This window comes from Fringilla coelebs (assembly GCF_963513975.1).
Source record: "Fringilla coelebs genome assembly, chromosome: 1".
In the NCBI taxonomy this organism is placed as follows: Eukaryota; Metazoa; Chordata; class Aves; order Passeriformes; family Fringillidae; genus Fringilla; species Fringilla coelebs.
In genome coordinates, this window is record NC_140028.1 from 35,064,063 (window position 1) to 35,087,719 (window position 23,657).

Consider the following 23,657-nt stretch of genomic DNA (forward strand, 5'->3'; position numbering starts at 1 on the left):
CATATATGTAAAAAGTATGTGACACCAGGCTCTAGCCTGTCTTCTTCCTCCCTGCAAGAGTATCTTTGAGGGTTTTTCAACAACAAAACCGTAACAAATTGAGTTCTTCTTAAGTATTTTTAGAGGTGAGGGTTCTAATGGAAGGACTTTCTTGGTCAAGATTGTGTTTACCATCACTTCTGAGCCCAGTTATGGAAACAGTGGGAAGACTTAGGCCATAGTTTAGAAATGGCAACCATAGATAGACTTGACTGCATGGTAATAGTTATCAATCTTACTGGCCTTCCTTGGAGAACACAGTGAAGGTACTTTATACGACTTGTGTCAGAAGGATTTGTGTCCTCATTTTATCAGCAGAAACTAAAGTTATCTAAAAAAACAAAGTGTTCTATATTAGGCATTATTCCTGCGTCTTATATACCTTTTGAACTCATTTTCCTGACAGCAATGGTTTCTGACACCAAGAACACAATGCAAGTTTCTTGGCACAAGAAGCACACTGCTGCTCACTGCTGAGAATAGGGAAGAAAAATTGGTTCTGTTTCCGTAAGTACTTAAATAAACCTAGCTTGATTCCTCTTTCAATGTATAACTTATTACATCTTGAATTAAAATTCATGTTAACTGCGTAAGGTAACAAAAATGGCCAGAACTGAAGACACCATTTTTGCATTCAGCAAGGAGTAAAGACTGATCTTTACGCCTTGTGCATTCCTGAGTAAATCTGGGTGGTAAAAATAATTTCTAAGTATTCTCACAAATCATATTTGGAAATGCAGAATTTCATTAATAAAAGGTATTCAAGACTAAATGTTTCCAAAAGTACACAAAGTAATCCAACAGACTATATTGAGCAAAGATGGTGTCAAGATCAAAAGTATTTCCATGGTCTCACTAGAAGTCTCTTAAACTCAGTCACTTTTTCTTTTCCATACTTGACAGCTCCTCCTTGGTCAAGATCTTAATGTATCCACATATACTGTACTTACCCATACAGCTATCCACACCAAAACTTCTTCTGAACTTAACAAAACAAAACAGTGTGTATGCCAGGCCAGCACATGTGCCTTATCATAATCATCTGTCTCTTTGTATTGCTCATTAGACATCTTTTATCAGTCTTACCTTATCAAGTTCATCAGAAATAGCAATGCCTGAAAACAAAACAGATTGAAAAAAAAATTCAGAAAAATGCTTTCTACATGTCTTTTACTACAGTAAGTAAAAGTAAGGTTAAATCTGAAAACTATACATACTGTTCTCTGCATGCTGCTGTACCATACAATGTATCATATTTTAATCCATTAGTGAAATTGCCTGGAAACAATACACTCTTCATTTTCCCCAGCTGCAATATTATCAAAATGACTTTTCAAAAAACTATGGAAATGAAAATGGCAGATGTGCCAGTAAAGTGACAACAAATTTAAGCATACATCTATCTGCTTTTTAAAATTAAATCAGCAATATCAGATTTACCAATGGACATTATTATGCAAATCTCACCCTGACCATGCATGCATAACACATTATGCTGCAATTACAGAGCAATACGGACATTTCTCTTCTTTCTTTCTTCACAATACAAAGCGGAAATGATCCTTTAAAACCAGGTGGAACTTCAGAGAATAAAGTGTCTCAAGAGAATGCAAAATATTTCCTAAATCCTCTGAACAAGAACTTGCATATTTGCTCATCTTTTCGGCAGATGGCTGCCCAAGGCCTCCCTATGCTTGCTTCCATCATGTCACGTTTCAATTATTTCTATTCTGCAGCACATTAAATATTCAGAGTTGGTCTCAGAACTTTTAACTTGTTACAAACATCAATATATGAGTGCTCAAGTCATCATATATATAATCCTACTGTGTTGAAAATTCTGATTGATTGAAAGAAAGCATATCTTATGAGATTTGATAACAAACATTTCCAGAGTAGAACTTCAAAACCAAAGAAAAGTTTCTCCAGGTGCTGAAAATAAGTGAAATAATAATAAGAACACCTACTTGAAAATTGTTTTCTAAATCATATCATGTTATCAAGATATCTCCTTTAACAAAATGCAAGAGATTATATTGCAAAATATGTATTATCAGCTGTAGAGAGCTGATTTTACTTTTTCTAAAATCACACTAAAGAATGCAGCAGTATAAGCTAATACATAAGCTTGTACATATATAAGTCAATACTATTTGATATACCATAACTACATTTATTCTTTGGGGGTTTTTACTGTGCTTTCCATCATTAACTCTATTTGGCTAATTCTCAGTTTAGATGAATTCCTTACAGCAATTTCTGCTTTTAAAGTTCTAAGAAAACTGCAATTATAATTTAAAGACCTCATCCACACATAAGAAATATGGCAGGAGTTAAATAAATATTTACAGTAATTCAATAGTACCAAAGTGGATCAAATTGAAAAAGATCCATTTTGATTAATCCTTCTATCCCTCACTGCAATTAGCCAGTTTTTCATGACTTCAGACTATTATTTAGCCCAGACACAATACTAATGTCCATAGAGTATAACAGCCAGGTTGCATCAACCAGACTTTAAGATGTTAGGAATTTCTTCAATCCCAAATGGACATCTTCTAGAGAGAAGATAATTTCACTCTTGGAGGTAGTAAAAACCTAATTCAAGCTTCTTTTCACCTCTTCTTTGAACCAGCTCTCCATCACATGGATGCATTTTGCATAACCAAGGTCAATTCATTCTACAACCACAGATACTCTCTAAATATTCAAATTAATTTTTCTTAGCAATTTCCCATAATGTTAATATAGTTCATTTGGTTTTGATACAGGCTTATTTCCTCGTATTGAAGATTGGTAACCTTTTCTTCTGCTTTCACATATCCCTGTCAATGTGTATTTGTAACTTGGGAGTGGACATAAGGGCAATTTTATCTTGTGTTGACTCACCCCTTAAAAATATATATGGTAAAAGAAAATAAAAAAGGTGATCCGGTCATTTCCAAAACTCTGTTTCAAAAAATGCCAAATGTTTTTTACTACCCAATTGTCTGTGTTGCCTATCAAAGATCAGTAATAAAAGAAAAAAGTAGGAAAAACAATATGGAAAAACCAGTACACACTACTATATGTCTCTCTCAAAAACCCAACTAACCTCTCTGATTATATTACATATAAGACATAAAATTTTAAAACATCCATAATCGAAATGAGTGTGTGTTTAGTAAAATGCTTCGTGTAAGTCCTACTGCTCCCTAGAACTTACTCTGAATTTAGAAAAGAGCCTGAACTGAGTAATTGAATTGACCACAATGCCTCAAATTTCTTCTTTACTAAATTGGAAACAGTAGCAAGACACTAAAATGAACTGTATCTTTTAGACAAGCATGTAGAGAATTAGCAGCTTCTGAGGACACGCTGCCAAAATAAAATTTTACATATTTAGAAATCTTTGATCTTCGCAATCACAGAATTAAAGCTGCAAACTCTTTTTAGCTCTCTGTCTAATGTGGCATCAAGAGAAATGAAAAGGGATTCTGGGGAAGAAACTTTTTAAGGAGCTTGTTACAGCAATCTTAGCACAACGATTCTTCTTGAGGTGGTATTTACCACAGAGACCTTTTTGTTGTCTTGAGCCTCATTAATATTAACAGTACTCTTTAAGTCACTGATAGCACAACTCCATTAGCAGAGACCAGGATAAATAACCCCAAAAAGTGCTGGATGGAGAAACACATTTCATTCCAAGACACTACTGCACCACAGTTAGTGTGTACCCAGATCTTAACAAGTTTCATTGTAATTGCCAAACTCACAGAAAGTCTTGGCTGACTGAGAGGAGGAGGATTTGCACCCTAAGTGCAGTAGACAGAAAATCCCAACAGAAACATCATTTTTTGGGTGCAGATGTCAGGTGGAGTAATATGTACTCCAGTTTTCACAAAATAATCCCTCAAAAAATTGAAACTCTTACATATTTACCATAACTTTAAAAAAAAAACAATGGACCAAAGAAACTTTAATCCCAAATCCTGAGAACAAAACTAGAGACAATCACCATTATTGTACAGGAGTATTTAGGATTCCTGTTAATTTCTTAACACTTAGCAGACTCATAACTTTTCAGTAGTTAAATAGGTTACTGTCAGTTACTTTATTTTCAAATAATACACTGAAAATTTAAAATAGTTGAATTTCTATAAAGAAATTGTAAGAATGGTTGCTATCTCTGGTTCATGTAATTGCTAGTATCCAGACATCAGATTTTTCAAGAAGAAAACCCTTTTGTCACTTCTTTGTATAGGTGACAAAAAGTAATTGATTATGCTCTCTGCACTTTCTATAATTGTTTTTATTTACCTTTTATATATTCTAACAGGAAAACAGCATTATAAAATCACAGAACACTAGAGACAAAGGGAAAGCCCAGTCCATGAAAACACTAAATGTAAACAACATTGCAATTTTAAACAAAACATTCATAGGTATAGCCAAAATGCCCATACACTAAAACCCTTCAATCTGACAATTGAGTCACTTCTTCAAACTGAAACCTTTTCCATCAAAATTTAATCCTAATCACAAAAAATCTCTTAACACCAGAAAAACTGACACATCTCGTTTATTCAACCTTAAATCCTGCGGCTTTGTTAGAATAAAAGTTACTATGAACAACAATTTCTGACTTCCCCCCAGCTTAGAGCATTTAAAGCCTGACTCTGCATGATGATCAATGTAGAGAATGCAAGTTTTAAAGCTGCATCATCATTGCCCTACTGCAAGACACTGAGCAACAGTTAAAAAGTGGACTGTTAAAAACTGCTGTCCTGCCTTTGTTGGGAGAGGTCTTCTGATGTCAAAAGCAAATCCTCCAGAAATAAAGGAGTATGCTTTACCTTTACTCTTATAGCAGCTGTTTCTCACAGAAAACATCTGCCATAGTTTCATATCATAATGTGACTGACAACTGTACAAAAGACCAACCACTCTCACTAACCATTGCAACTAAAGCAGTGAGAATTTTGCTTCCCAGCATCAGCTAAGGCCCATGGGCAAGGTTTAACGTGGTAATTATTTAGGTAGCTAGCTGCCAATTTCATGTCTTTAAAAAAAATCCTCCCTTTTACATGTAATTACTGGTGCTGAAATTTGATCAGGCATCACAAGCATCCAGCCAACTCAGTTGTGTGCTGAATTACAAAGACAAATTCGGGGCACTTGTTTCTACTTTAGGATATAACAACCCTCTGTGCTGTAAGGGTGCTGAACAATGAAATAATTGGTATGAATATGTTTCCACAATCCTTCAGAAATGCTCCACAGCCACAACCACTGCCATCTCTGATCAGCAACAAATCTGGAGAAGGGCTGTTAATGCTAGCACAGCCTCTCTCAGCTGGAACACTCATTCTGTCATTAGCTTGTTTTTTGAAGAGGACTGAAGAACAATGCACTGTCTGATTCCAAGAAAAGTTTGGCATGATACAATTAAAGGAAATATATCTAACAAACAATGTAATAACAATGTAATTTATTAACTTATAACTTATATTTATTAACTTATAACTTACAACCTGTAACTTATTATAATTACTATTATCATGTCTACTTTAAGCAGATTGCCTAAAAAGTGTATCTCACGCTGTATTAGCAATTTACCTTACACATTTTTTATATTTAAAACACTAAATCAGTTGTTTGTCCCGTCTCTTAAAATTAGCATGGATTATTAAAACCATTTTTTACATGGCTATCTTGGATTTCTGTCCCTTTGACAATCTGCAGCAGAGCAGCACAATGGTAAGTATGGAAAAATAAAGATGTAAATCAATACAGTGTTACAGCATCTTCTCGGATGTAAAAGCCACCTCTCAAAACCTTTGCATTATATTTTAATAAAATAAAATCCTTCTGAGTCTAGAATGAGTATCTTCCACAGTACAGATTTTCTGCTTAGGACATTCTGCTTTATTTCTAGCTTACCAAGAAATTAACTTTCTTTCCAAAGAAAACTGAACATGGTTAACAACAATTCCGTGAGTCCTTAAAATGCCTAGCTTTTGCATATGCTTCTCAGCAGAAGAGCTTTATTTGTCCAATACCTAATTTCTCCACTCAGTGATAATATCTTTCTTTGAAAAGTGATTTTTAGACTTTGATGTTCTCAATACAACAGCATAAAATCAATTTTGAAAACAAAAGGCACCACACAAGTTCAGGTCTTTTTGAAAAAGAGCAACTGACATCATCTGCATGGACTTGTGCAGGGCACTTGACGCTGTTCCATAAAAAATCCTTGTCTGTAATCTGGAGAGACACGGCTTTGATGGGTCAGAGGGTCATTGCTGGATGGCCACACTCCAAAGAACAGCGGCCAATAGCTCAGTGTCAAAGTGGAAACCAGTGGAGAGCAGCATTCCTCAGGGGTTGGTATTGGAATGGGAGCTGTTTATTTTAGTAACATGGACAGTGAGGTCAGGTGCACCCTCAGCATGTTTGTTGATGACATCAAGCTGTGTGGTGCAGCTGACACGCTGGAGGGAAGGGATGCCATCCAGTGGAACCTTGGCAGGCCTGAGAAGTGGGGTGGCTGTGCCAACCTCATGGAAGTTCAACATGGCCAAATGCAAGGTCCTACACCTGGGTCAGAGCACTCCCAACACAAGTACAAGCTGGGCACAGAATGGACTGAGAGCAGCCTTGGGTAGAGAGACTTCTGAGTGTTGGAAAACAAAAAGCTTGACATTACTCTGCAATGTGCACCTGAAAGGTGCACCCAGAAAGGCAACCCCACCCTGGTCTGCATCGAAAGCAGTGTGACCAGCAGGCCAAGGGAGGTATTCTCTGCCTCTACTCCACTCTTGTGAGACCCTGCCTGGAGTGTCAAGCTCTGGAGCCCCCACAAAAACAAGGGCATGGACCTGCTGGAGCAAGTCCAGAGGAGGGTCATGAAAGTGCTCAGAGGGCTGGAGCACCTCCCCTACAAAGACAGCCTGAGAGAGTTGGGGTTCAGCCTGGAGAAGAGGAGGCTCTGGGGAGACCTTATAGCAGCTTCCAGTACCTAAAAAGGGGCTACAAAAAGCTGTAGAGGGACTTTTTAGAAGGGTATGTAGTGATAAAACACCTTCAAACTAAATTAGGCTGTGTTTAGATTATATATTAGGAAGAAATTCTTTACTGTGAGGGTGGGAAACACTGGAAGAGGTTGCCCAGAGAAGTTGTGGATATCCCATCCCTGGAAGTGTTCCCAGGTTATGCGGGGCCTGGAGCAACTTGATCTAGTGAAAGGTGTCCCAGCTCACAGAAAGGGGTGGAACTAAATGAACTTTAAGGTCCCTTCCAACTCAAACCATTCTATGATTCTAAGAAATGGCAAAGTATAAAATGCCTTACCGATGCATTACAGCAGCTTAAAATCTGGCAATATTTTCATTTGCTAGACATACCTTAAATTACATATGTGGAGTTCTGGTAAGAATGAAAGTTTTGGAACTTCAGAGATATTTACCATTTTTGCTTTTATTTGTGGTCCTTAAATAATTACAGGAAGAAATAACACATAATAAAAATTTGTTGAGGGGTTTTTTTAAGACTTGCAGTTTTCTAAACACACAATGTACATCTGAGAAGACTTATGTGCAGCCAATCATAAGAAAATAAAATGCTACTACTGTAATGTATGCCAGACTACCATTACTTAACTCAATATTCAAGGAAATATTTATGCATTTTCCTAAACATCCAGAAGATGGCCACAGAGCTCCCAATAGCCAGTTTTCCTACATGCCAAACAAAGCTTTCTGGATTTGACACGTGGCTTTTGACATTCAAACCTTAGACATACTAAGACAACTTCAATGCAACTCTGAATAACCTGACAAAATTCATTCTCAGGATCAGTCCAGGCCAGGGAACTTCTGGATGGCTGGACTGTCAACCTCATAGCGCATATCACAGGTTCTGTAACAAATTCCAGGACAGAAACAGAATTCTTATTCTACCATTACTAATCCTGCAGTTTTGAGCACAGACACAGAAATATTGTATCATGTATCAACTGTCCAGCAGTTCACTGCCCCATGCATTCTCCAACTCCAAATTCTCAGGGGAAGCTTATGTTCTTCTTACTGGTGGGACAGGCCATCTTAGACATACTTGCATTTCCCATGGCAAAACCTTGTGCCATACTGCAGCAGGCAGCACTGTATGTTCTAGCCCCTGTACCTCTATGACCATGTATTGAAAACAAGAAAACCTGAAACTCTTTCACACCATTCTTGGGATTATAAAGGACATAAAATGGTTGCTCTGGTTGCACCAAACAAAGTATTCCTTCCCCCGAAAAAGTACACAAAAACCTAAAAATCTCACTCATTTCTGTGTAGGAACTTTAAAATATATTTGTCATTGACTGTCATAATAGACATTCTTATAATATTCCTTTACCTACAAAGAGGCATTTTACCACTTTCCTCCAGTAGTAACTCAGTAACTTCAACATGTGAAGGCATGTTGAAATGAAACCTCAGAGTTTTTACCAATGAGGGGTGTATGTCCTCATATTACTGAGCAACTTTAAAATTTTTGTAGTGGCATCCATCTTGAATAAGGATAATATTCCTCCCAACACGTGGCCATAATAAAACAAGACAAACTGTCATCTTCAAGGCACCACACATAAACATAGGAGCACAATATACATCTTATAGTTACTATCTAGAAACATGGATTTAATCCCTCCTCCTTATATTGGCTTTAAAAGATGATAAAAATAATTAATCTCTAGCAAAATAATGTTTGTTTTAGACTTGCAGAATATCTATATCCAAATTTCTGAGCGGCTCCAATGGTGAATAGAGGTTTCAGGATTAGGTTTAGTGACTAATGAATTATGCAAACACAGAGAAATAAAATGCAGTGTCCAACAAATATTATGTCCCAGAAACTCTCCTAGGCCAAGGTCATCTCAGAAGAGAATAATCAAATCTGCAGAACTCTTCAGGTGAAGGTGTGCACTGCAATAAGTGGGTTAAAATGCATAGTCCACAGCATTCAGAAGCCAAGGACAAAGTCATAGCTCACATTCTGCTGTCCCACAAACACCAACCCCCTTGTACTAAGAACTAGAAAGTTCCATAGCTGAGATGACATAAATCCCAGTTCTGCAATAATATTAGAGAAACTTCAAGCAAACCAAATACTAAAGAAAAGGACAATGTAACTCAAAAGAGACTCTAGTCCTGAAATCTAGGGGAGGTTGGATCACAATGGCAAATACCTTCACAAACATGATTAAAACATCTGCAGAAAAAAGATACTTATGAGTAGCAGTGATCTCCTGGTCATACAAGCCCCAGTTTATAGTTGAAGAGCATAATATTTATGCTCATATTGTTCCTCTTTCAATCTCAGAAAATATTATTTTGTATTATTACTCATACATCATACTAAAAGCAAGTGGATTTTATGGGAAAAGGCAGTATCAGATAACAGCTGTAGCACTGAAATAAAATTATCTTCCTTAAAGGTTTGATTGAGCTTATCTAAAAATGTTGATCTCAAAATAAATCACAAGCACTGATCTCATGCAAGAATAACATGATTTTAAAGTTCAGGCTGAAGAGAAGAAGGGAAAAATTCTCTACATGATGACTAGTCTTGTGGTTCAGTTAGCAGAACACATTTAGGGCTAGATGATCAACTGATATCAGGGAAGTCATCTTTATAGACTCTACATCAATTTCAGATCATCAGCAATATACAATTGAAAAAAAATACTAACATGTTATGTCCTAAAACAATGCCCCTCATAAGGCAATTGACAGAAGTCTAGTTATGTGTCCTGAAGATGTGCATTTACAATTATGTCATCATGATCACCACCACCAGAAATGTCTGGCTTCAAGAAATGTTCGTGTCATTCAAATAAAGTTCATTTTCCATAAGTGGAATGTAAATCATTAATAGTTTCCTACAGTGTAGAAGACTCTAAATGAAACCTCATTCTAATGGGTTTGTCAGAGACTACTAAATACATTCAAGTAGTTCATGATGTATATATAAAGCTTCTCACATCCCACATACTCACAGGTTCATCCACTAAGCTGAGGACACGATTTTAGCAGTTTGTTAACATATTGTGATTTTGTTTAGAACTTGTCCTACCCTTCTAGTTATGAGATTTTTACTCTTGTTGCTTGTCTTCTTCTCTGTGAAATATAAACAGAACATACACTTTTACGTTTTACTATTTTATACTTTTCTTAAAGAGGTAAGATCATGCTTGCCTTTCTTAACAAAATTATAAACAACATCAACTGATTCTAATATTACGATAAAAAACTGTTTGAGATACTCTGGAGGGACTTAGAGATCTTTCATTCTTGAAGGTATTGAAGAGCCTTGACACCTGGCTCTAGGTCAGCCTGCCTGAGCAGTAGTGATGGACCAGATGCCTTTTGGAGGTCCCTTCCAACCTTAACCATTCTGTGATTCTATAATTCCTTATGATTTCCAGCAATATCTCCTACTAGATGGAAAACCATGTTTTTATCATTTACTGCTCTTTACTGATTACTCCCCTCAAAATTAAGAAACAAAAGAGGATTTTTCTCCTGTTGGTTATATGTAGATACCATTGTTTCTGGGATTCCCTGAAAATGACTTGGATTCATAGTTTTAGTTAATGTTAACTTATTATCACTTTTTGATCTTAGAATGCCAACTGAATTCAAAGCATGATAAATCTGTTTCTTCCCCTCTGATCTGAAGTGTACACCTGGTCTGAAGAAGCATTCAAACACTACTTAACAGAATGTCAGTTATCTTTGCTAAAAGGCTATTTGTGATTATGAAAGAGTAGCTATGTCACAGCAGAAGATTTTTTTTTCATCAAATACAGTTACTAGCACCTTCAATATGCACACATTTTCAATATGCACCCTAATCCCTAACTGCTTGTATAAAAGATGCAAAGCTGCTCATCAAGTATGCAGACTTCCCAACTTCCCAACATGACCTCACTGATTTAGTCCTCAATTTTCCCTTACTCATAATTCACTGGTTTCCATATCTTGTTATCTGTTTTTCCATTCTCAGAAAATAGGGGAATGACAAAGGCAAGATCAAAGGCATTCATTAGCAAGATCCTTAGCTTTACAGATTTTAGCTCTGTTTAAAGGAAACCAGGCCAGAAGCTGAAATATAAGAGCGTATATTTGAACCAGGATAGAACTTTTCTTCCTTATGAACAGCACAGGAAGAAGGATGACAACAATAAAGGCAGGAGACCTTGCAATAAAAGAAAATTAAACATGCACCAGGGAAATGTAGTATATTCCTGTAAGTTGCCTTATAAACTAAAATCTTCCCTAAATAGATTACTTGATAGTTCCAAATCCAGTTCAATGACATACAGCTGATTGAAGCAAATAAAATTCAGCTCTTCCACAGGTAGGAAGCCTCTAAAAGGTAAGCCTCTAAAAAATTGTATACTTAAATCAGCCTCTAAAAAATTGTATACTTAAATCAGCAAGCTCCACCACACTTGGACCATAATTACAAAAATAATCTTCTCCAGACTCTCAAAACTCCTAGGATACTTTCAGCTCTGACTGTGAAGTCATTTGCTAGTTTCTCAGACCTACTAAAGCACAGACTTACTCTCTTGACAGGGATTGGGAGAAAGGGTCCAAATAAAAGCAAGTTCAGTTTTAATCACTAGGGATGAATATAGAAGAGACCGGACATCTCTGTGCTCGAGTCTCACCTTCCAAATCTTACAGGCAGTTCTAATTTTGCATGAAGTGCAAAAGTTTGTCTCAAAGCAGGTATCTAGACTGCACAGTAAATGAAGCAATAGAAACTGGAATTTAATTCACAGGCTATGTCAGCTGCCTAAGAGGCGACAAAGTCATGGAAACTCACTAAAAGATCCAAAGCTTATCTTTAAAATGTAAATAAATTCCAGGACTTGACAGAAAATTCATTTAACTTCAAACATTTCATTTCATGTGTCACTCTTCACTGTTGAAATACTGAAGGAAAAAAGAGAGGGTGCTGTAAAAAGACATTAATAGTACATTTTGATCATTTGAGTACTTAGCTGTTGAGCCTAGTATCTGTCCCACATCACTTCAAAATAAGATTAGTATCAAATACAGCAGTAAACTCATGGCATGCTTGTAGAAACAAAAGCACTAACTAGCCTGCCCAAAACAAGCTCCAGGAGAGGTAGATGTGGGATCATGTGATGGCTTTTTAAAAATTCAGCACATGGGATGTTTGTTTGGGTACAGCACAGAATGAGTTTCACATACCTTGTACTTATAAAGTCCTAGACCTTCTATTCATTGAAGCCCCCCAAGATTTCCTATGTGCAAGCTACATTCTATTTCTGCGAGAACAGTAAAATTAATTTATTTTCCAAATTTCACCTTTTCTCTATTTACAAAATTTTCACATTTTTCATTTTGATTTTTCAATATCGTGCTGACACGTAAGGAATAACAGAAAAGATTTTTTTATTTTTTTGGAATTAAGTGAAAATCAGAAGAACTAACCCTGGAAACAAGAAGATACAGCTTAGAATTAATCTGATGCAAGTGTTTAAATTATACCAACAAGAAAAAAGCTTAAAGTGCAGAGTAACTAACAACTATAAAAGGACATAAAAAGCCATAAGAAAAAATACTATAAATACACTAGAAAAGGAGAACAAATTAAAATAAAGAACTATTATATTAAAGAGAAGGAAAGTAAATAAGAGATGATACAAAGAATTCCCAGTGTTCAATACTTTCTCTGCTCCAGTCTTTACCAAAAAAAAAATCAGTTGCAGCCAGATGCTTAACAGTAGTGGTTTTAAGAGGAAAAACTGTGAGCCAGACAAGGGAAGCTGAAAGATATGCTGGTGATTTATATACATTCAAATTATCAGACTCTTGTGAAATTCATTCTAGAGCATTTAACTAACCAACTGAAGAAACCCTTAATCCATTAGCAACTGCTTTTCAGGAACAGAGAGGCTAGAGAAGAGCAAATACAGATCTTTGAAAAAGAAAAAGGGAAAATGTGGGCAACTACTAACTACCAAGCCGAAATCAGACAGCAGCAAGAATCATAGACAAAGCTGTTAAATAAATAATGTATCAACATCTAATGGAATAGAAAGGCGATGATAAGAACTAGCTTACGTGAATTTATCAAGAATGAATCACATTAAATTAGTCTAATTGCATTCTCAACTGGGAAACTTGCCTAGTGGATAATAAAAAGAAGCAGATGCAAAATACTCCAGCAATAGGACTCTGTTTACTACCCTAGATGATACCTCAGTAAAAAAATTAGAGAATTACAATCTACGTGAAAACACTGCACGGTAGAAAAACATCTGGTGGGAAAAAACACACTTACTGAGTAGCTTTCAAGGGCTGGTTGTCAGATCTGAAATGGGATCATGAAGAGGTCTGACAATATTTCCATTAATGATCTGAATGAAGAAATAGAGAGCACATTCAGGAAAGTGAACTTACTTACAGGCTGTGAGTGATTTAAAGCACTCTGGGGGATGGGATTCAACTCCCATATTATCGTGACAAACCACCAGAAAGCATCAAGTATTAGCAAGAAACAGTGAAGAATGTTTCATTTGTGAAATAACTATGAAAAACAGACTCCTGTCTGTTTCCAGACTCACAATGGCAACCAGGTACATTCACCCAGTCCAAGTGTATGACCCAGTAGAGCTGCAGAGTTTTATATTCCAGTTAGAAAACTGTGGGGCAAGGAGAGGTACAGAATGCTACAAAATCTATTTTAGGTATAAGGAAGTATAGGCATAGTTCTAGGTAAAAGTGGAAACTTTACAATATTCTGAAGGAAAGACAAAGATGTAAGATTGAAGAGTGGATTTAGGCATTAATTATTGAACTCTCACATCTGATTGTTTGTATTTCCAGAGAGTGAATAAATAACCCTTTCTGAAATTCAAAATTTTGCTTCTGTATCTGTGCATAGCTTGGCTACAAGTCTCTGAAGGAGAAAAGCTTGAAAATGACACTCACATCCACCACAGTCAGGCAACAGTGAGGCTGCAAATCAGAGATGCTGACCAGAGTTGGTTTAGAGCTCCTTACAGGCAGATAGACCAGTTTACTAGAAAAGTATTTCAAAAAAGCTCTGCAACTATAATACCAGTTTGAAAATTGTTCAGAATATAATTGTCGTGATCAACCTAAAACATTTGGGAGAGTGTGATTTGGGAAAACTAGTTTTGAGTATTTGGCACAATTTGAAAAAATGCTGAATCTCAACATTAATTGCAAAACATATCTTCTGCTCCTCATTCAGCTCACTCTGACCTCACTGTCTGTAAATCCTCCAGTGAATCAAGAACTTCCAGGGATAAAATTTAATGAGAGAAGAAATAAATGTTTCTCACACAAATATCTCCCAGATCATGTCACACCTAGTTTTCATGTAGCATGGTGAAGAGTACTTGTCATCATTTCATACTTTAAAAACTGTTAGCAGTATTTGCTCCCACAAATGTATTTCAGAATTCTCTTCTACAGGAAAGAAAGCAAAAGAAAAAAAAAAAAAGAGCAGCTATTCCTGATCATATCCAGTAGCCTCAGAGCTGTTCATTACATGAGTGTTTAAGGGATAATGCATGGGGATTTTCATGAAATAACTGTATTTCATGTTTCTGAGTATTTATTTAAGATGCTTTAAAATACTGTAATTTCTTTTGAAAACTAGAAGGTCAATGAAATCAAGGATACAAAATAGCTAAAAGTTTTTCAAAAACAGGTCTGAACGCCATCAATGAGGCTAAGGTTTTGCAAAGGTTAAGCCACTTAACTACCACAGAAAGGAGCAATCTTCCTGCTGCATGTTCCCACTATTTTCATTAAACCAGCCTCTTGCATTGATCTTTTTATGAGCTAATTCAGCCCACTAAACTGGTAAAAAACTAAAGTAAAAAAAATAAAGGTTGTGCAGGGGTAGTGGTTTCAGTTTCAAGGAGAGCTACTGAATTAGCTCAGACAATCTGTAAACCTTAACAGGAATTTAAGTGCTGATGTCAATGACATTAGTCTTCATTGATAGAAGACCACCTTCCTGATACATACTTCCAAATTACAATTCAGGCTGCATGGTTACATTAAAAAACTAAAATCAATCAACTTACTGCGAGATAGATTCTCAAGGGCTTTTCCAAGCTTTTTGCTCTCTTGAAGAATATGATTTAGTTCATCAAAATCATGGTTCTCCGGTTTTGTCTTCCAATCCCATTTAGGATGCTCTATTGACCTTGGCACTAAATATACACAGATATATAGATGAAGTTTAGATTTGGTAGTTCAGATTCCTACAGTAGAAAAAAATCTGCACAGTGAGTTTACAAGCCCAAGTATCTTGGGTAGGAATTAGCTAACTATCCTTTTATTTTAATTGCTGGAAATATTTTCTTTGGTCAATGTGAAGTAAAAACATCTATGAACAAACGCACACCTGAATTATTCTTGCAATGAATTAACTGGCAAACAGGATAATTAACATTCATAATTGAAAACAATAAAACTAACATATAAAAAAGGTATTTAAAATATTGTACATTATAGTAACTAATTTACAACCAAAAATAATTGTGTGGCCTAGGGATCAGTAAGAAAAAATGTTGAAAGAAAAATGAGTAACTTTTGACTTTGCTAGTTAATTTATCAAAAAGAAAAAAATATTTTAGATACAGCCTTTAAAACAACTTTTTTTTTTTCCAAAAATCATAAAGTCCATAAAAAACAGTGAAACAAAGAAAGTCCTTATCATTCATGTTGTACAGCCTCTAATCTTCATTGCACTACTAAACAAACTCAACCTTTGGGAAGCACAGACCTGACCTTACAATCTGCTGCTCCTTATCTATTACCAAAGCCTTTAATTTTAAAATACCAGTATCAACTGCTGAGCTAAGTTTACCTACAACAAAGAGGGGTGTCTGAGGTATGCAGGACACACAACGAACAGAGCTTCTTTGAACCATGTGAACATTTTGAACAATTTGTAGAAATGAAAACAAAAACAATGCTGTTTCTGGAACTGCAGTTTAACATGTTCTTTTTGCCAGTGGTCAGAATTAAGTGAGCTGCAGCTTTTGCCAAGAAATGCAACTGTTGGGTTGTCTCCAAACACAACAGTTATGCTCAAGTCCTTCTTTCACAAATAACATGATTCTACCTCCTGCAGACATAAACCAACTCATCTTCAAAACAGACATCTATGGAGAGTCTGACAACCCAGAGTATAACCTGATCTGTAATACTCACTCAGGAACCTGGCTATTAGGGAAATTAATGTATTAGACTGCAATTACAGACATTCTCAAAGACAGAAGACAAAAGAGACATTTAAAAAGACCTACAGTGATAAGAATAGAAGGAAAGGGACATAAGAACCCTCAATAAGGAGAAGAGAGGAGCAAGTTGAAGTACCAGAGTCTTGTTCTGCTATGCATTCAAAACAGGCAAGTAATGTATTTCCTTCTCAGGACAATGTGGTTCCCAGTAAATACATACAGACCTTAAGGTATTAGAGTATGAATAGTCTCTACTCAGATGAGCAGCTTGTAATTTTTTGTTGATATTTACAAATTTCAAACACTACCTTATAATTCCCTGGTTTAAGATCTTCTAGGTCAATTAAAAGTTACATGAATTCTTGTGTAACAAAAGTTGACTCCATTCACAGACTGTAGCATATACAAATTGAACAGCACAACTTCAGCATTTCTCATCCTTTTTTTGCTTATTTACAGAAAATAAAATGTTCTACCCAGTATTTTTTCAAAATTATTATTAACTGTAAATATAAATTTTTAATAAACTAGAAAAGAAATTCTGTAAAGAGTTCTCTCTCCTTCTGAGTCCTTTTGCAGTCATCTTACCATCATTCTTCTGTGTGCCAACACTATATCCTTCAGCAATCACTTATTAGCAGTATGACAGACTTTCTATGTTTATGCTGAACTTATCACACCAAAAAATTCTCACAGTACCACCAGAATACCGACAGGCAACAATTTAATATAGTAAAACCATATAAAAAGATGACCAAAGCTTGGAGCTTCCAGAAAATTTCCACAAACTAGAATTTTATACCATGTCAGTTTGAAACAAAACACATTTTTTCAAAATAAAAAACTATTTTTGAGAAACCATACACTTTTGAAGCAAAATTTATCATGGGACTGGATGAAACAAATATAAGTTCTATTTGACAGCTGTGGAGTTTCCAGGATCAGCAGCGGCCAAGTATATGGACCAACTCACATCAGGAAAAAAGAAAGTCTCAAGACTCTTGTTCTTGACAGTGACTTGGTTGCTTATTTCAGAGAAATGTCTCACAAACACAAGAAGCTTGGACTGCAGCTCATTAGATGGATAGTGGGAAATCAGTCAAAACCATGGTGGAAATTTGCTTTGCACGCTGGACAATCAGCTGTGTTTTACCGAACCATTTTGTACTTCAGTGAAAAGGTACCAAAATAGATATGCTGTCATTAATTATTTCTGTGTTTCAATACAATTTGTTTCAACAATGATTTGGCTCATTCAGAGGAATCAAAACAGAGGAAGTTAAACAGAATTAGAACTGACTGAAATTTTTATTACTTCTAGAGTAGACATCCTTTCCTATTTACCTAGCCTCTCAAATAATGAATGGATATTAAAACAACATCTATTTAGTAGAATTATGGTTATTCTTTCAAGTTCATTTCCTTCTTGCTTACAGATCTTTTCAAAATATAAACCCTTATCTTCTCAGCTGTAGGATCAACAAGCACTGGTAATTTTCAAATGAATGTCTTTGCTGGAAGCATTCAGAACTGTACAAACACCATATGACCCTTCTTAGGAATCTTCTCAAATACTTGATCCTCTGTATGCGTGAAGTCCATCATTAATCATTTATGTGCATGTGTCACTACACACTTAGCAAAACCCTTCCATTATACTCTGACCTTCATCTTTCCTTATTACGCTCACTCATTCTACAAAATCATATCAGTAATTTCAAGTCTCTTATCACATTACACACTTCAACCTCATCTTTGTTATTTGAGAGATCTGTATATTATATAACACCCCCTCTTGAAATTATGTGCCTACAATTCAGAAGATTTATTACATCTACACTGTAGCAATTGTATTGAAAGATGCAGAGTTCTCCTTTTGGGAGCTGAGATTTCGCCATCTCATCTTAGGAGATTAGACAGACACACTTATCAGTATTTCTGATTTTCTGGTGGTGTGCCCTGACCATAAATGCACATTAGATTAATTCACAATTGTGCTATGAATTCTGCCATAAATCAATACCTTTATGTTCTACTGGATGATGGTACAAGATCACCACTAGTTTTATCTACCCATACAAGTCTTTCCAATGCAAGATCTGCAAACAGAATCAGACCAATTGCTCATTAAATCCAACACTTTATTAATGCATTGTATGGCCATCTTACATCTCAAAGAACAAAAATACGTATAATATAATTGAGCGTAAAATTACTCATGTATTTAAATCTTGTAATAGCATTCAGGTTGGAGTTCTTTGATAATCAATCCAAACTGGTTTACATAGTATCTGGATACTAAAAGGCTAAAAGAATGATGGCCTACAGTCCTAGACTGACTGAGAGCAACTAGAAGCATGCAACACTGTACTTGCATACGGATTGTGGTGAGAGTGCTGAACTGAAGCAGCATGAAAGGATGATCTGTGATCGGATTTAATATGGACGTGGTGAAGGGATCAACCTACTTTGCCTAAAAGTAGCTTGCTGGGAAGCAAAAAGTCTGTTTTACAAACAAGTTTGAAACTTCCATATTTGTTTTTCTTTAGATACAGAACGTGATCATTTAAATATTTCATTTATATACACACAAACACCCCTAGCTCCCAGCTCTTCCTTGCCAGAAAACAGCAGCAGCTTCTGGTTAACTCTGGTTTTGCACACACCAAGCAAGTGGTCAGATGGCTTAGATATTAACAACTGTTTGTGTGTTTCAGGTGCACCTGAGATCATAACAGGCAGGAGGGAGTGGTGGTATCTTTCTAGTAAAAAAGTTGAAAGCATAAGGAAGAGACATTTGTGCAGCAGTAACATGCACACTGCAATCAACATCACTCTGCTGAAGGAAAAAAAAAACCTAATTAAATAAATCAAATATCTTCATGTTCCCAAATATTCCTAAGAAATGATAGCTCTGAACAAATGTACAAGTTTGTGATTATTTAAACCAGACAATCAAGGACAAAAACTCTGAAACAACATAATAGAGTTGATGGACTCCATTAAATTTTGGGTTTGTTTTGGCAGTTTGGGGGTGTGCTTTTTAGATTCTTCATTGTGGGGATTTGTTCTTTTCTTTTAAACACAAATCTGAGAGTAAATCTTTAGGTCTCCACAGGTCCAAAACTTTCTATTTCTCAGATGACTCCTTACCACCTCTTTGGAGATGCTTTGTGAAAAAAAGTACAGGAGGTAGAAGCTGAAGACACAAAACAAATGGAATATGGTGGGCAGGGCACATTAGGACAGAATTCCTTCTAAACACACTTGCCAATCTGTGCAGTTGAAGGGGTACATGGTACCTGATGATTTTGGCATAAACCAGAAAGAAAGGTTGAAAGCACATTTAGAATAATAATCTACATATACAGATCAAATCTATATATAGAGATTAATGTAAGAATATTAATCAACTTGGCAGAAAATAAGAGAAGCAAGATAGGGAAAAAAGGCACATGTCTGAAACCAACCTCTGCAATAGCAACCTAAAGAAAATGTAGTTCAAATATACAAACTATTTTCAAAAAGTTGCAGACACAACTAATTGCAGGTGTAAGTAATGAAAACAATAGGATTAATTAAGGTTTAAATAAATCAGTGTTATGGGAAAAAACCTGAAATGCGTAAACAGCAAAGCATGGAAGCAGAGGATAATTAGGCTGGAAAGTACCTCTGGAAGTCTTCTAGTCCAACCTGGTGCCCTAGACTGGTCCATTGAGGGCAGGTTGTTCGAAATATTCAGTTCAGTTTTAAATATACCCCATGATGGCAATTCCAAAGCCTCTCTGGAGAACCTGTTCCTGTGTTTGACTACCCATGCAGTATAATTTTTGTTTCCTCTTGTTCTTTCACTGAACACTCTTGAGAAGACAAATCTGACTATGCCTTCTCATCCACCCTCCAGCATACTAGTTGATAGTAACAATGAAATCTCCCCTGAGCTTTCATTTCTTCAGTATGACTAAACCGATTTCTTTCAGCTTTTTCTTGTCTATCACATGCTCCAACCCTGTCATCATCTTGGTGACCCTCCACAGGACTTGCTCCAGTACGTCATTGTTTCTCACAATGGACTCCAGATGCCACCTCAAACACTGCTGGCTCTACTCTTGCTGCTGCAGCCTGGTATGCAGGCCGCTTTCAGCACTGCATGAGCGCACAGCAACAGCTGGTTCGTATCCCAAGTCCTTGTCCATCAGCATCCCACATCTTTTTCTGCAAAGCTACTTTCCAGACACACATATCCCAGTTTAAACTATTGCTCAGGCTTATTCCATCCAAGATACAGGATTTTGAATTTGCCTGTGTTGAACTTCAAGAGGTCTCCTGTCCGCCCATTCCTCGGTCCTATCCCTCTGAATAGCACTCCTACTACCCAGAATACCAACCACTTCCCACAATTTGGTCTAACCACAAACCTAAGAAATTCTATCCCATTATCCACGGCATTAGGAAATTCTTTTAAATGCCATCAATCTCAGCACCAGTCCCTTGAGCATGCTATTAAAGATTGAGTTTCCTATTGGACTTTGGAAGAAGGAAGGAACACATTATGATGACAGGAGCAGCTCAAAATACCTTTTGGCTAGTCACAATCCCTTGAATCCACCAGCTAAGTCAACATTCCATGCATCATCTTATCCACTTATTGAGTCCACATCTTATCAACTGAGTTACAAGGATAACTGGAAGCTGACATGGGAAGCTGACAAGGGTTTTGCTAAAGTCATGGTATGAAACATCCATTGCTGCTTCTTTGGTTACAGGGCCATTTATTTCACCCCAAAGGGCAACTGTGTTGATCTGATCAGACATATATGGTCTCATAAATCCATGCTTGATGTTCCAAATCACATTTTCTTACTTGTGACTAGGAACACCTTTCAGGAAAGTTTGGTCAATAATCCTTGCAGAGGGTGAGGTTTGCCCTTCCTCAAAATCAATGAGATATTTGCATTTTTCTAATCATCAGGAACATCCACAATAACTGACCTTTCAAAGATGACAGAATGGCCTTGGAATTATATTAGTCTCCTCTTTCAGCATGCTTAGAATCAATCCCATGTAGTGCCATGTATTTATGAATGTCAGTTGCACTAAGCGCACCCTGATTCTACCTCCTTTGTAAGCAAAGCTGCACTCCCACACGCTGTTTCTAGACTTGAGTAGTTCGAGAGTAACTCTTACCAGCTGAAGAATATTAGTAAGTTTCCTTCAGTCCACAAGGACAGATCCTTGACCCCAGCTGTTTTATGGATGTATAAAATATATCTTTGTTGACATGAGACCTGATAGTTTAGAATGCCCAGCCTCCTCTTTGTCCCTCTAATAGGACAACCTTAAGACTAACAAGCACAAAACTTGTAGTAGGCACATATTTGAGGGGAGTGACGTGATGTCACCCCACCTATCTGGGATAAAGGCAGAGAACTCGAGATCTTTAGGAGATGGCATGCAAGTTATTTGATGCATACCACAGAGTCTGAAAAGCAAGCACAGGGCAGAAGGAAGGAACACAGTATGACAGGAACAGCTCACAATACCTTTTGGCCACTGTTTCTAACAGTGGATCTCCATAAATTGCTGTTATCTATCTGTGTTAGATAAGACACAGACTGAGTGACTATAAGTGTTTATTGGAATGCTTCTATTTATTCTTGAAAATAAATTAAAATACACATGCTTTTTTAGAACAGACTTCAAAAATCATGTGCCTACTGAGAGGCACAATGGAATTGATGATCAAGTTTGAATGTTTTGAAGCAGGCAATGTGCTTCATGAAGAAGAAAAAGAGAAAAATGCTCCATTTCTTGAAAAAAATATTCCTGAAAAAATCCTGTACAATGGGACACAGCTACCTGTAATAGCTATTTTTTCTTGTTGCAGTTATTTATTCTCAGTAAAAAATGTTTCATAATCATACAAGACTATTAATCACTCAAAAGAAATAGTTCTATTGTATAAGTTTATCCTGATTTACTTTACCTATTGCTGTGTAGTATTTTGACTTAGTGAGGTCGCTGGGCAATTTTCCTTGACTCCTAGTCTAGACTTTCCCATATTTTTAGAGGAAAGACAACAAACTTTCTACTGCACCATACTGTATTGCACCACTCTGTTCTTGTCTGGTACACCTAGTCACACAGCATTACAAAGATTTGGCTATTATAAAAATATCCAAAAGCTACAAGAGTTAACAGAAGAAAATCTAATTTTTCAATTTATTTTGGAGAAACATCTTGTATAAACAATTCCCTGGGTGTGTAACTATATTTATACATGTATGCATATTGTAAATATATTTATTTGGGAAAAAAACCCCAGCATTAAGAAGCTTAAAAATTAGATTTCTTCAATAGCCAATACACATGAAGCATGTTTCATTAAGACCTGTTGTCTTCATTTTCACTAATTTTTTACACGTAGTTGACAATTTTCTCTTCAGCTGCTCTATTTCTACTCTGCCTTTTCTTTCAGTGTACATTTAGATTCCTTCAGCAACTCTTAGAACAGTACACCTGTTTTGCTGACACTACTCCCATACCTTGAACAGTATCTGTTCATAATTCATAGTTTTCATAGAATTGCCTGACACACAGAAAAAAATCTATTAGGACCAATATCAACACAACAGATTTTACACATGCATAATGGCAATGCAAACTAAAACATCAAATCATAATCAGTATGCAAACATAAAATAGTGCATGACACCCAGATATTAGTCTGGTTTTTAATCAATCTATCCAGAATTCTATTCTATATCTAGAGATGACAACATAGGGCATTAGAAAATATTCATAACTCGAGTGAGATTAAGGCAAGAATCAAAATCTTCTTTTATATATATATATAGGCATTTCATCTGCTTACAGTTTGCTTTCCATTTTAAACCTTATTCAAATGAAAAAGATAGTATAGGTTGGAAAGTATGCACAAATTATTAACATAGTGAAGCTTTCTTACATGACTTGGACTCCGGTGATGGTGGAGAAATGTTGGACACAGCAAGGTCGCTCTTTGACTTTTTAGGCTTTTTTGCATTTACCTGCCAAGGCTTATCATAATTTCTAAAATCTCTTCTTGTTCCTTTATTTTCTGTTAAAAGAATCAAATTAGATAATCATAACATTTGTAGGGTCCTTTTTCAAAGACTTAACAAATCAAAAAAACCTCAAGGTATATCAATCCAAATTAAAAACAGCTCTTTTTTTTCTCTTATTTCTGATCGCTTTTATATTTATTGTATTTATTCCACTTTTTAAATATCAAGACTTAGAACTTAATTTGCTTTTCATTAAAAAGGTCTATTTTTTGTTA

At 36.1% G+C, this 23,657-nt stretch overlaps 1 protein-coding gene across 1 annotated transcript in view; it reads right to left on the reverse strand.

Annotated features, from left to right (window-relative positions):
- LOC311155134 (uncharacterized protein C8orf34 homolog) overlaps window positions 1-23,657 on the reverse strand; it is a gene marked incomplete at its 5' end in the record, with an annotated part of 140,312 nt that overhangs the window by 92,539 nt on the left and 24,116 nt on the right. The window contains 3 exons of the mRNA XM_084208059.1: window positions 1,126-1,154; window positions 15,173-15,301; window positions 23,304-23,435. Of these exons, the coding sequence (XP_084064185.1) occupies window positions 1,126-1,154; window positions 15,173-15,301; window positions 23,304-23,435 (290 nt within the window). The remainder of the gene's footprint in view (window positions 1-1,125; window positions 1,155-15,172; window positions 15,302-23,303; window positions 23,436-23,657) is intronic.